The sequence below is a fragment of the Alexandromys fortis genome, unplaced genomic scaffold, assembly GCF_014885135.2.
Source record: "Alexandromys fortis isolate MF-2015 unplaced genomic scaffold, M_Fortis_MF-2015_v1.1 scaffold_36, whole genome shotgun sequence".
Lineage (NCBI taxonomy): Eukaryota > Metazoa > Chordata > Mammalia > Rodentia > Cricetidae > Alexandromys > Alexandromys fortis.
The window spans coordinates 11,552,610-11,567,555 of record NW_026067915.1 but is presented as its reverse complement, the minus strand read 5'-3'; the positions used below and the strand labels follow the sequence as shown (position 1 = coordinate 11,567,555).

General features: G+C 45.8%; 1 protein-coding gene across 1 annotated transcript in view; it reads right to left on the bottom strand.

The window, feature by feature from the left end:
• Window positions 1–1,246: 1,246 nt before the first annotated feature.
• Window positions 1,247–14,946, bottom strand: part of Trank1 (tetratricopeptide repeat and ankyrin repeat containing 1) — an 85,407-nt gene continuing 71,707 nt past the window's right edge. Inside the window, exons 17-22 of the mRNA XM_050139216.1 lie at window positions 11,884–11,987; window positions 11,649–11,781; window positions 8,382–8,527; window positions 4,371–7,420; window positions 3,530–3,628; window positions 1,247–2,643 (exon numbers count right to left, since the gene is read on the bottom strand). Coding sequence (XP_049995173.1) covers window positions 2,543–2,643; window positions 3,530–3,628; window positions 4,371–7,420; window positions 8,382–8,527; window positions 11,649–11,781; window positions 11,884–11,987 — 3,633 coding nt within the window. The 3' untranslated portion in view covers window positions 1,247–2,542. The remainder of the gene's footprint in view (window positions 2,644–3,529; window positions 3,629–4,370; window positions 7,421–8,381; window positions 8,528–11,648; window positions 11,782–11,883; window positions 11,988–14,946) is intronic.

Here is a 14,946-nt window from a genome sequence, read left to right as displayed (position 1 = left end):
ACACACGGGAGCTCTTTCATAATATAGTATGAAGTAGAATGGGGAAAGAGTGGTAGGTGTAGGAAGCTTTCATCCATATTCTTTTTTTTTTCAAGTTTTGGGGACATGATCTATGTAATCCTGGCTGAGCTGAAACTTACTATATAGACCAGGCTGGCCTTGAACTTGTGGCCGTTCTCCTGCCTGTGGCACCCATGTTCTGGGCCAATAACATTTAAAAATACAAATGAAATGCTTCATATAAAGACTGCATAAGATGCACAAGTTGCTTTGTTAAGATTTAAGAGTCTGGGCCGGGCGGTGGTGGCGCACGCCTTTAATCCCAGCACTCGGGAGGCAGAGGCAGGCAGATCTCTGTGAGTTCTAGGCCAGCCTGGTCTACAAGAGCTAGTTCCAGGACAGGCTCCAAAGCCACAGAGAAACCCTGTCTCGAAAAACTAAAAAAAAAAAAAAAAAAAAAAACACTGTTTGGCTTGCAGGTCCTTCCTGTGAGGGAGGAGTGTAAGTCCCATCTACCCACAATCTCACCCTTTCCACAGGCCCTAGCCCAGATGCTCACAGGGCAGCAGTGATGGCAGTGGGCCAGGAAAGTTGAGACCTTTAATCTAAATCCCAGGATGGAACACTTGGCGTGCTCCAGCTCAGATGATCATGTCCTGCCACCTCATGTAAGTGAACATGGACATCACAGCACCAAGGCCGGACGGTATTCAAACTCTACAACTTACATGCCTCCTCTGTCAGGTAGGAAGGGATCTTAGGCCAATTTCTTAAAGAGAAACTTGAGGCCCAGCTCATGAACTGGCCTCTCTGTCATCACTGTTTCTTCACTGCACCAGATCTCTGTCATGAGACCCTGTGGAAGGTGGGCACCTGAACACTGTGCTCAACGGATCATCTCAGGTTCTTCAGCTCACTATGGGCAGGGAAGGAATCTGATTCCAGGTCTCCCACCTTCTAGGGCCATGATCCTTGGTACACAGCATTGACAAAGTCCATGCACTCCAACCCTGCTGTACAGAAACACCCAGACTGAAAGGAATCTGTACAAGACTGGTCCTCAGCGACACGTAAGAGCCTGCACTCAGCTCTGTTTCTCTGACCCTGAGCTTCTCCATCTCAGCAGGCACAGGAAGTCAGCAACAACCGGCGGGCTGGGAGTTAGCACCAACAGTCACACATTTGTTCTCAAAGGGAATTGTAAATAAACAAAAGACAACAGCAGGTAAGAGAGATGCTGTAACTTTATAAAACTGATAGGACAGCAATATTTGATTAGATATTTTCTCTGGCAAATTTATAAAAAAAATTTGGAAAATGAGAAACGTAACTTAATAAAATTACCAAACATTTCGATGAAATACATCTTTAGAAAGGTGATGGAGGGCAACAGTGAGCACTGATAGCAGCAGCAACGTGGAAGAAAAGCTGGTTTTGTGGTGAGACGAAGCCTCCAGGGGCCATGGGTGGAGTGGCAAGAGGGCAGGCAGTGACCATCTGAGGAAGGAAGGCTTCCCAAATGAGCCCAGGCTGAGAGCTGCTGGCAGTGGGTGGAGGGGAACATAAGCCTCATGCAACTCCTCTGGCAGGGCCTACAGGCCACATGGCAGTGATCCACAGCCAAATCCCAAAGACTACCATCAGAAGACTGGTTCCTCCTCTGTCCGTGTTCCCCACCTGAAGAGCCCAGTAGGCAGAAACTCGAGCTGTCAACCTGAGCATGGGTATCAAATATAGCGGGAAGAACCAAAAAATATAGACATATAAAGTATACGCAAGGCGCTTCTCATATCATCTACACAAGGCAAAAGCAAGACCACCTTGGAGCAGGCTGGAAACACCCTCAAATGTTCCTTGAATGAAAAGGACGTCCAAAGGCTGCTGGGCGGATGCTTGACTACATTCTGAGGTAGTCTAACCATGACTTGCACAAGTAGCTGAGAATGATCACAAAGGGGGTGGCAGAAAAGTCGCTAGAGAAAAGGAAAATACACCACAGATGCCACTGAGACAACCAGAAGGTAGTCTAGGCTCAGGGTGGCTGATGGCAAGGCCCAAATGAACGCTGGGCACAAAAAGTCTTGGTTCTACTTGCTGATTTATAGCAGTGTGGCAGGAGGTAAGGGATCCGCAGAGGGATTTCCTGACCTGGAGCAGGGGCACTCCAAGATGAGATGTGCCAATCTTAAATGCCTAGTCCTCTGCTGCCAATTCATCACACAGCGGTGATGAGCCAGGGAGTCTGAGCTTTGGGCAGAGAAGTTCCAGCACTCTTTTCAACTACTTCCCCCCATAGCTGGACATGTGTGGTGTCTGGGGGAGCAGGGCTACTGTTAGACCTGAACTTGAAAAACTGGAGGTCCCTGCACTTGAGGGAGCAATCTGACCCTATGCTATCACTAAATGGCAATAACAGTGAAAAGCAAAGGTGTCCTTTTTAAATACTAATTCATGTTCTGTTTCTCTTCTGCCCCAGCATTTAGAATTCTAAAACAGGATGGAATGTTCTGAAGGTTTAAGAGGCAATAGCTGTGTGAAAATGTTAGTATTTTCTCTGCTTTCCACATTTCCGGGAACGCCTTCTAGGGCGGAGTTCACCAAAGTCTTCAACTTCGTTTTCATATTCCTCTTCCTGAACAATACCTAGTTAGGAAGCAAAAAAGCAAAACCCACGTGAAAATGGCAACTTCCTCTTCTACCACAGAACAGAGTTTAACATCCAGGTAAAACCTGATGTTTCTGAAATCATTGTTTTAGGTAAAGAAATAGCTCCCTGCCAGGGTGGTAGAGAAGAGAACTTTCCACTGTGCACTGGTGTTGCTTCCCAAGCAGAACCCAAGCAAGCACTCTTCTCCGGTGTTAAAGCTTCATAGTTTGGCTCCTTGAGCTGATATGACAATTATCTCTTTTGAAATAATCACCAAGTCCTGGTACCCATAAGGGACTACAGCATAGCAAAGGCATTTGTACTAAGTTTCTCCAAGCTTTCCTCAGTTTGAAGGTCAGGGTTTTCCAGTAGCATCTGGAAGGGTCTCCAAGCGGACAAAACACTCGGAGGAAGAAGAAATGTGGTGTGGTAGTTGGGAAGGGCCAAGAGGGAAGAAATCCTGTATCACAGAAAAGTGTGACTCCTGCTAGGAAACCTGATCAGCTTTCCACAAGGTGGAGCCCTCTGCAGCCCTCCTAGCCATTGGCCCATGCTAACCTCTACTGGACACTTTAGAGCCCCCCTGGCTGACGTGATAGACTCACATAGGCAAACACTCCTATCAAGAGATGGCTTTACAGGACTACCTATCCTTGGGAGTTGTTGTGCTGAGTTTGAACGATGACTGAACATCTATAATAACTCATAAGCAAGTACAAGTCCAGAATAATGCCCTTCGTCAGATGGAGAAATTTTATCACTAGTGGTTTGGCAGATACTCCTGACATCTCTGATAAACCCACCTGACACTCAACTGGAAGCCAGCAGTACCAGGACTCACAAGATCCAAAGTATCACCTGTTCTAGGAGAACAGGCCTTACCTTCATCTTTTAAGCGATGCTCTGTCTTCTTTAGCCACTCCTGTGCGTTCTTGACGGACAAAGCCAGAATTTTGACCTGCTGAGTCATCACCTCCTCGGCTACAGAAACCAAAGAACAGAGGTTCTGAGTAAAGAGATGGCTTCAGGTATTAGAGCATTAAGCACTATGCCAACTTCCCCACATCCCAAAGCTGCCTCTGCCAGCACAAGCACAGGCTGCCTTAAATGCTAGCCCAGAGCCACAGCTGTGCACCTGCGGACTGCCAAAAGCAAAGCATTCTGGGAAACTTGTATTCAAAAGGTCATTAAGCCCTAACGTGGGGAAAGTGACTGAATACAGAACTTCTTCAATGTAACTTTGTTCATTTTATGCTAATTTCCAGTACTGCTAAGAAACTGCCAATAAAGAAGCAAAGGGGAAACCTGACTGCAGAGCAGATGAGAGCACTTATTATTACAGGCTCAAACTGAGCGTGACTCAAGGCTACCCCAAGAAGAGATTGTGTCCTCAGTTCCTACCCTAGGGTTCAGCATCTTGCTGATGCTCAGGAAAGATCACTGGGTGAGTAATGCAAAGACACCTCAAGGAGTTTTCTCACGACTTTAAACATCCTCTCTCTATCTGCTCCATAGCATTAGACAGCAAGCCACTTTCTCATCTGAAGTACCCAGAGAAACCATCTCAGCTTACACTAATCAAACATATTTAACTGAGGATGGCCTCAACAGTGAGATTTTGCTAGAATCTAAGAAGAGCCTTTTCTTGTCTTTCTGCTAATATTAACATCCCACCTCTACACCCTAAGTACCAGTCCCTGGACCAATCCCCGCGGGCTCTTACCTTCAGCCCAGGCCTTCCGCCTGTAGAGCTCTTCCACCAGATCTGAAACCCTTCTGATGTGCTCTTGCACCTTCCTCTGCAGCATGTGGCTCTGCTCCTTGGAGCCCAGGTGACCACGGATCCAGATGCTCTGCTCAATGTCCTGCACCACTACTTTGCCTTCTTCGATGGCTGGGTCCACCTCTTCATGGAAAAATTCCAGATATTTCTGGTAGGCTGCTTGCTGCCTCCGGTGACCTTCCAAGTGAATGTGCTGCTCATATGACTCACTGATTCTCTCTCGACCCTCTCTCCTTTCCAGCTCAGCCCTGGAAATGATCACAGCCTCCGATGCTCCCTCAAATGCTTTGCCGGGACTGAAGTAACTTTCGGGGCTGCGGATGAACTTCACGCCACACAGGTCACACTGGGTCCTGTCTACATCGGCCCTTTTGAAGTTCCCAGCCCTGAGCTCCCTAGTCTCCTCCCTGCTGTGCTCTGTCTGAATCCATCTTCTCCAGCTGATGCAGAGTGACACCACCAGGCAGGCTCTGCGCAGCTTGCGCTGGATCAAGGCCTTTCGCTGCTTCTGGGAAAGAATGGCAGCCAGAAAATGATCTCGATCTTCCAAGGCCAACTCCTCTAATTCATGTGTCTCATCTTCACCAAAATCCCACTCTGGGTCAGCAAACTGGTCCACAGGGCCCATACAGAGCAAGCGGTTCAGTCTGACCTCTTCATGGCAGAGGCCACGGACCACAGTGCCTTTGGTATGCACACTGTCCCACCGCCAGTGACAATCCACCAGGTACTCTTCATCTCGCTCAAAGAGCAGGTCCTGCAGCGCCTCAGCCACAGACTTCACACTGACAGCCATCAGCACCCGCTGTACCACTTTCAGCAGCCTCTTGGGCACCTGGTCTGGCCAATTTGCGCTCATCAACTGCAGCCTTGTCTCGATCTCCCGGAAACGGCGGTATAGAAGTGGTTTGCAGAAGGGCTGCAGGACTTCCTCCGCATTCACCAGCATCACCAAACACAGCACCAGTGTCCGTTCCGCCTCCCCTGAGATCACATAGTCTATTTCACTGAAGGCATCAAGCAAGACATTGAAGTTCATATTCTCGTAACCACACAGCACCTTGACAAGGTAGGAGAGGTGGGACCGGAAGTCCCGGATGGCTCTGGCTACATCCTTCGGCTTGTACTCTTGGATGATGGAGAACACGTCCCCAGATTCCCTGTCCTTCTTGCTGAACAGGAACTCCCAGAAGTGCAAGAGTGCGATGTAGCTCTTGGGGAGGCACAAGACCGCATTCTTCCAGAGACGGGCCAGCACCACGCCACAGTGAATGAATTGCAACTCCAGCAGCACCACTGTGTTGGTAATGCTGGGGACCAGAGGTGTTTTGCATCTCCTAATGAGGACGTTCATGAAGCGGAAGAAGAGCCTCTTGTAGTCTTCAGGGTTCCTATGCACATAGAGCTGGTCCATGGAACTCTCCAGCAGCCTGATGAAGCACAGATAGGACTTCTCCACACTCTCATCTTCCCTGTTGGGCACCAACATGCCAAATTTCCCTTCAATGCATTTTATTCTGTAGCCCCTGACCTTGTTTCTGTCCTCTCTGTCAGACTCAAGGGCTTTCAGCTCCCGGTTGTAACTGTCCTCCTCCTGGTGAAGCAGCTTCTCCAAGTCGTCAGGGTAGCTGGAGGACAGCAGGAAAGCCTGCATGGCACTCAGCCACAGGTCTGTGGACTCCCTGCGGCTGTGTGCACTTTCTTTATGAAAAAGGTCCTGGATGTACTCTTTCAAGGCAAACCGAAAGGAGCGGAAGAACTTGTAATTTGGCTTTAGGATTTCTCTGCATGCCATAGGGTTTTCAGACAGCATTCTCTGATGGAAATGCCGAGGGAAGAGGAGGTTTAGGAAGGATTTGCAAAGGCCATATGTATCTAGAGACAAAATACAGTCTATTTCTTCAAGTTCTTCAGCTAAGACCTCAGGGAATACTTTCTTGGCTTCCAGAAGCAATCCGTTGATTGCCACCAGGTGCATTTTTGACTGAACCATGCACTTGGCCTCGCAGCGCCTGAGGGGCCTGTGGAAATCCTCACACTTCTCATCCTCACATTTCAGCCCCACAATAAATCTCGTGCAGACCCCTGGGTAGGTCTTCCCCAGCAGGATCTGTGTGATCTGACACAGTCTGCTCAAGAGGTGCTTGTTCAGGGCTAACTTCACTTGATCAGTCACTATTAAGAAGTGTTCTTTTGTTTTCTTCTCACTCAAGGTGAAATCCAGGTCAAAAATTATTCTTAATATAGGCCCAGGGTCATTCTGGGCTATCTGGCAATATTTGGCATCCACTTGAGAAATTCCAAAGAATTCAAAGCAAGATTTGACCATTTCCCTCTCAGCATTGTTTGTCACATTGTTAAGGGCCCTGACCAGGTTGAGAAGGACTTCTAAGCCCCCTGGAGCCAGGGCCAGAACCTTCTGATGCTCAGACTTGCACTGGCTGGCTGCTTCATAGAGAGCTTCTACCACTCCTGCTGAGTGGTTGAGCATGTCAAACTTGATGAAGGCATCTTTAAGCTTCTGAAAGTCCCTGAGGATAATCCCTTGCAGGAACTGGGCCTCTGCGATGCCGGACAGCTGGCTAGTTTGATAGCAGAGATCAAGTGCTTCTCTCAGAATAGCCTTTGTATGTTCTATGTCAGAATCTCTGGCCACATTGAGGCGGGCAACCCCCAGGAGACAGGATGCCTGGAAGTCCTTGTCGGCAGTGAGCCTGGCAGCCTCCAGGAAGCAACCATGTTGCTTCATCAACAGGGCAGCCTCTTCTCTCCGACCCTCCCTGTTAAGCAATTCTGCCGCTTCTGCTAGGCGTTTCCGAGACTTCAGGAATACCAGCTGATCTTCTACGTCAAGCTTGGAAAGAACAGCCATCATCTCCTTGCTCTTATTTGCACTCAGGTACTTTGCAGCAGCTTCCAAGTAAAACTGACTGGCAGAATAGGAGAGTTTGGGAATGGGAAAGGTCTTGTTCTTTAACATTTCTTCATATCTGCAAAGACAGAGTGTTGTAGGACATTTGAACACTGTGTAAATATGTGTTGCTGTGATTGGTGTAATAAAAAGCTGAATGGTCAATAGCTAGGCAGGAGAATACAGGCAGTACTCCAGGCAGAGAGAGAACTCTGGGAAGAAGAAAGGCAGAATTGTCAGCCGGATGTGAAGGAAGCAGGATAGGCAGTACAGATGAAGTAACAAGCCTCATACAAGAATGGAGATTTAAAAAACATAAGTTAATTTAAGTTATAATAACTAGTTAGGAACAAGCCTAAGCTAAGACTGAACTTTTATAATTAATAGTAAGTCTCCATGTCAGTATTAGCTGTTGGCGGGCCTGACAAAAAAGTACACATGTCAATTTGTTATCAGCAAAAAGAGAAGTCTCTCCAAAATGCAGTACAAAGCAACTTAAAGCTCCCACGAGCAGATATTAGAGAAAAGACCTAAAGCTGTCTGGTACACAAACATTTCTAGAAATGTTTCATTGTCCAGGAAAAATTTATGCATACTGAAAACCAAAACATAATAACCATTTTGGGTTTCAGCTTTGACAAACATGACTGTGACACTGAAAAGGACTATAGCAGTCTTTGTTTTTACCTAGCTTGCAATTCTTCTCTTTTGTTCGGTGTGCATGACTGGAATCATGCTACACTGATATCGCTCTCAGGAGCACTTGCACTCCACTGACTAGAGTCAGTGTATCCTATTATAAACACGCCAGGACACATCCTTCATCTTCAGTCCTCTCCTATGATGATGGGTCAGAGCAAAGAACGAGGTTGAGAGGCAGAATCCACTCTCAAGGAGCTCTGAGACTGCATTGAAGCAGCTCTCATGTGAGGGAGATTGACAGGTCAGTCACTTCAGAAGCATCAGAGTACCTACCACAGCAGGCCATCCCCTGAGAGAAGGAAGAAGGCAGAAAGATGCGAAGGAATAAAACCACCTACTTTTCCACTGCAACAGCAGCTTCCTCGAAGAGCTCCTCTTGGCAGTACATCCTAAGTGCAAGGTCAAATTCATGGATCTGCTCGAAGCACCGGAAGGCATCTTTGAAACACTGGCTTCGCTTATAGAAATAGGCAGCGTCTCTTATCTACAACAGTAAAGTTTGCTTTTATTTAAAGTATTCTAGGCTTTCTTAATCTTAAAAAAACTAACACATAAATAATAAAAGTGATTATGTATCTATTTCTTAGTACAGATAAAATAAAAACTAATTCCTTTTAAAAATAAAGGGGAAAGTTAAATTCCAGGTCACATCATATACAAAGATGGAGTCTTGGTGGATTATAGATTTAAATACAGGGGCTAAAGAGATGGCTCAGCAGTTAACAACACTTGCTTGTCTTGCAGAAGGACCCAGGTTCAATTCCAAGGACCTCCACAGTAGGTCACAACCATCTGTACCTCCAGTCCCAAGGGATTCAATGTCCTCTGCTAGCCTCCTCCCACACTGCACACATGCAGTAAATATACATACAAGCAGGCAAAACACCCATATACATAAAGAATAAAAGTTCAAAGGTTTAGATACAAAAATTATTGAGAAAATTATATGGGAATATCTGTGACCTGCAAGTAAAATGTTCCCAACAAAACCTAACAATTCAAATCTTAGGAGAAACATTAATGAATTTTATGACTTGAAACTGCTCCACAAAGTCTCATGAAATAAAGCTAAGAAAAACAATTTTCAGGGCTGGGATACAGTTTGGTGATGGAGCACTTGCTTAAGATGTGTATGAAGCCCCAGGTTCAATTCCTGACACTGGAAATAGAAGAAAGGAAGGACGAGGGAGAAGAAGCAAGAAAGAAAACCCGTTTAAGCACTGAAAGCAGTACTGTCCAACAGCTCTCTATGAGATCAGATGTTTCTCATTACTGTGTGATCCAATCTGCTGGTCACTAACTAACTCTCAATACAAACGTTGATATATGGGGTACTGTAACCTAAAACCTGAAATTTAAATTTTATTTAATTTTAATTAATCTTAAGTAACCATATCTGACTAGAAGCTACCATAGCAGTTCTAGAACATTAAAAAAAATCCTATAGCTACAAAGACTTTTGAAAAGAAAATTTTAAAGATACTGGAAGGCTATAAACCGCCATTTACAATAGAGAAATGTGAACCGCTGCAGTAACAATTAGAGGAGTGGAATTTTAATCCACAGTGAGAAACATCTAGAGGCTTGCAAAAATAAGAATTTGCTAACCATGGTCAAGGACATAGGGAACACAGTATCTTTACATACAACATGGCATTGCCATTCTGGACAGCAAAGTAGTCATACCTAGTAAAATGAGATAGCAGTGTCTAAGGACCCAGGGCTGCAGGCCACTTCTAGTAACACATCACAAATGGTACACTAGTACTTAGTCATGCCACACCACACCTGAACTTTCATCACTGGAGAAAGGGGGTAGTAATACAGAGAACACTCACTCTGCAATGTTACCATGATCAGAGACACAGCCACAGCTCAACATAAGAGGCAAGGGAAAGCCAAAGCACAGAACAAGACAAGTTTAGAAAACTTTAAATCCCATGTGTATAGAAAATGCCACGATCTAGTCTTCAGCAACGCAAGCATGTGAAGCTGAGGTGAGGTTAAAGAGACAAGCCATACTTAGCTCCTTTCCCATGGACAGTACTGGGAGGCAAAGGGGAAAGTGACAGGCAAGGCCTGTATCTTGTAGCCTCCCATTAGGGTTCTAGATGGTAACACCAAAGATTGGAGGGCAGAGACTAAAGAAACTGGAAAGTATAGAAACTATCTTAACTCCTAGAATGTAGAACATCTATTCCCTGTTCTACTCCATCTCCCAGATAAGCCACACCCCATAACAAACATGGAGCCAGAGCTGCAGCATTAGGAGGGACTGATCTTCTTAGACACTGACATGGGGCCCACAACTCCAACTTCTCAGTAGGTCTCATTCCCCATTCCCCACTCTGACTTCAATATCCAGGGTATGCTAGGGATCCTAGAAACTGTGACACTGATACAAAGAAACCCATGTTCCAAATAGGGAGTAGGAAACCTGGGTAGAAAATACAACAGTTCACAGCCCCATGCTTTCTAGCACACTTTTTGCAACTGCCAGACTGTTTTAAATTCTTACTGCACCAAATCTGATTCCCTCGCAAGGAACTGCGGGGCTAGGGAGATGGCTTGGTAGCTAAAATGTGTGCTACACAAGCCTGAGGGCCAGAGTTCTGATCACCAAAACCCACTAAAATGCCCAGTGAGGGAGTGGCTTTGGAAAGGAAAGATGGAATCCCCAGAACAAGCTAGCAAGCCAAATGGCCATATCAGTGAGTTCTGGGTTTGATTCACTGACCCTGCCTCAGTGAGTAAGGTGAAGGAGAGATGGAAGATGATTCCTGACATCACTTTTGGGCACAGGCGTGCACGCACGTGCACACACACACACACACACACACACACACAAATGGAAAAAAGCAAAACAAAGGAACTGCTGAGAAAATGACCACAACTTGGATGTTACAGTAATGCAATGTAGCTATGAACAATTTCTAACTGCTTACTTTCTTCTCCTGTTTTAATCTTGCCACAGACAAGCAGCCATTTGTGTCCCACTATCAGCTTGCTAACCACTAAGAAGCTGTGTTCCACACTAGAAGTTCTGCCCAACAGAGCTTTGAGTGATGATTCCATTCTGGAATGATGAGCATTCACAATATGACTAGTGACACTGAGGGTCAAGCTTTTAACTTTACTTTCTTTTAATTAACTTAACTTTCTATCAAGTAGCTGCACATGATTACAGGATCAGACCATGATGATCTATCTAGGTAATTACTGGAAACACAGAAAACCCTCCGCGTATACATACACCAAACTACTTACTCAAGTGACTCCAGACTGTGAACCTAGGCAAAGAGAAAGCAAGAATATTTTAACATCCTTCTGGTTTGGGTCTGTGACTTGGCCTCCCTATGGCTGACTTCAGGAATTGAATAGTAACACAGATGTGGAAAAACACACATACACACAGAGACACACAAACACATACAACACACTCTTGAGCAAGTGGAGAAAGAAGGATCCCAGATGACAGGGCCAGCCTCTCCTTCCTTTAAGCATTGGAGTCTCTTCCTGCCACAAGCAAAGACTGATGGCCCACCCCTCCATTTACTCAGATGAAGCCCCATTATTCAAGGAGCATCTTTGAGTTGGGGCCATACCTTTCCCAGCCTTTCACACAGCTGGGCAGAGAGCTGGAACTCCTTAGCATAGCTCAAACATTTAAGAGACAGCTTTGGCTCATTGCACTCCAAGTAAGTCTTAGCCAGTTCCAAATACTGCAGCTCCTTCTCCCTGGGGAAAAGGGAAAGAATCGGCATTGTCATGAAATGTGGCCGGTATATCCAACCTGACACTCTCATCAGAGAGCATGAGAACCAATCCTAAGACACTTACTTGGGGCTGACTTTCTTTGACTTCATATTCAGGGCAGTGTAGTGGGCCAGGGCCAACTTCTCCTTCTCAACTGCATCTCCTTTCTGGTAACACTTAGCTGCAACCTGGAACAGGCCAAAGGTTTGATTCCCAGCAAGGTAATGGAGGTAACAGAACAAGAATTAATGCATGCATTATGTTGCTATGGACAGAGTCCTGTGTCTGGCCCAGCCCAATCTGACGGAAGAACAGGAAAGTACAAGTGATTTAAAGAGAGGAGTCTCCAAAGACAGAGTCCAGCTGTGGGACCAGGTAATACAATCCAAAGGTTTCATTAGGAAATAGTCAGTAGCCATGAAGAAAGTGAATACAACATGTAGATCTATAGGCCACCACAACACCAACTCTGTATAATCTTCTAATGGCCACGTGCAGAAGACATACCCCTCCTCACTGTATGTAGTAGCAACCTTAGTCAGAGCCATGGAGCAAAGGGCCCAAAATTACCCAGCAGCTTTTCTGGGCTTTGACATGGTTGCTAGCTATAGTGGCAGCCTGTGTGCTAGTGGACAGCAGTGTAGACGTGGTGGCGTAGAAATGTAGTAGAGATGGCATCAGAGCACCTAAGATCCTTGAAGCATGCAAACCTGTGTCAACAAACCTCTGACTATGAGGTGTGCAAAGGAGTGTCAAAGGTCTCCAAGCACAACCCAAATCCTGGCCAGCAGAAAAGCTGCTCTCTGAAACAGGAGGTCCTGCACTGTCTCAAAGCACGAGCTACAGAAGCAGTAGGCTCACACTGCACTGGCATTAGGTCTCAATGTTGGTACGGGAGACACTGAGTGGTGCTTTGTAGTAAATCAGACAGAACGACCTCTCCTACTCATGCTCTTTGCTCCTGTCCACCCGCATTCCCAGCTGGCCCTCTGCATGCACTGTTCTAGCTGGAATGCTCCCCTTTCCTTTCTCTGCCTAGTTCACTTCACTTATTCTACAATCTCAGCTCAACACCCTTTCTCAAAGAAGGCTTCCCTGACCTCCTGTGTCCAGGACAGGTGGCTCTGGGGACAGCTGGTTCTCATCTGTGACACCTGGAACTGCTGAACTGTGCACTTGTCTGTGTATCACTGTTGTTCACCATCATATTTTTAGGATCTAAATATAATGTCTGGCCCATAGCTCAACAATTATTTGCTGGATGAATGATCTTGCATGGTGGTTCTGACACATTCATTGACATGCAGCCAAAAACTCAATAAGCCACCTGAGTCCTGAAGTCCTTTAGCGGGGGTCAAAATAAAGTCGGGCGAGGAGAAGGCTTTTTATAACATTCTCATCTGTGCCGGCTCCCCTAAAAAAATTTTAGATTCAAACATTCAAAAGGTATTTTTAAAGGGATAAATAATTGGAAACCCATGGACAACACATATGGGCAACATCAATGATGTTCTGAAAGGAATGAAGAGTTAAGACTTTATATTATAACACTCCAGTCTGGTGCCCACACCTGCTGCTGCCCAGCCTGCCTTGCCATTCCCTCCCTGCTGCCTCCCTCCACCCTGCCAAAAAATATTTTGGTTTTACAACAATAGCCAAATGTTCAGTGCTTCTTTCCAATTATAACAAGGATCAATAATGAATAATTTTGGGGCTCTATCAATTTCTACAGCTAAATATTGCATATTTTGAAAATAACCTTTCATACATACCTCTATAATAGCATGGTTTTTTTCTTCACCTCATTGTTAGAAATCAAAAGGGTGGCCAGAGCCCCTCACACCTCTGGCCTCTGCCACATTCCTTTGAATATACTTTTGCTGTTTCTTCCCCAGCATTAGTGAGTCTATCTGTCTCCCTGTCCTTTAATGTGGCCTCTGACTTATATAGCCAAGAGAATTCATAAGAAGTGCCGCAGGGCTAATTCTAAGAACAGACCTTCAGGACTGACATATTTCTTTGAACGCTGGCATAATATGAACTAGCCCAAATTTATCTGCTGAAGGAACAAGATCTGCTGAAGTTTTCCAAGAATCCTAGTGACCCCACACCCATCCCCCCATTACCAGAGCCAGGAACCAGCCAATCATTAGAAACAGAATACAACTGAATGGCGGCCAAGGGTAGACACACAAATTCCCCTAGGTGGGTCCAGCAGCTATTTAGCTGGTTCAAACTGCTAGCCCAGAGACCTGCACAGACGACTTGTGATAAGCTGCTAAGTTTGGGTGGGGGTACTTGTTGTGAAAAACCCAGATATGATCCCTTTTCTGTAAAGGTAAACTATTTCCCATCACAGCAAACCAAAATTTTCTAGGAACTGAGGCTAAGGAAACGTGAGGTGCTCTGTCTCTGTCTATACCACAGGGCCTGTCTTTAATCAATTCTGACTTACAGTCCTAGAGTCTTCATGACTGTCTATTGCCTTCACTCAGACCTAGCTTACAGGCTCCAACACTAAGAGTTGCTAGAGCAACAGAATGAGCCACACAGCATCTGTTCAGACATGGAAAGGAAGCAGCCGACATCTTTCTGGGACACTTGAGAAGCTGGACCCCATCCATTTACAGAGAAGGAAAGAAAGCCATCTGCCAAAACCAGCGCAGCTGCTTTCAGCTGTAGTCATGGCGACCCAGTCATCCAGGTGCCCAGCAGTCAGCTCCAAGAGCTGTAAGTTTCCTGAGCTCAGTCGGTGGTGGTAGATATCGTTGCTACCCACAGCATTCTCCTTCCTTTCTTGCCAGATCAAAAAATCTACTCTACATACAAGGCTTAAACTGTCAGGAGGACTACCCTCCCAGATGCAGAGGTGAAGGGCATGTGACCTAGTACTGACAAGGAGAAGCATGAGGAAATCCACTGGGAACTTTGGATCTAAAAAGAGATCCTAAAGAAGCTAGTGCCTGCCCTCATTCCTGTGTGGGATGCCGCTGATAGTGGGGTTCCGGAGCTGCTGAAGCAGACACTGTGCAGCTACAGAGGGGAACAGCTCTAGCAAACTGCAGCTGACAACGGGAAGAAATAAAGTAAGATTGGGACTGTGATGGTTTAACTGAGCTGCAAAAATCAATCATGGAAATAAATAGG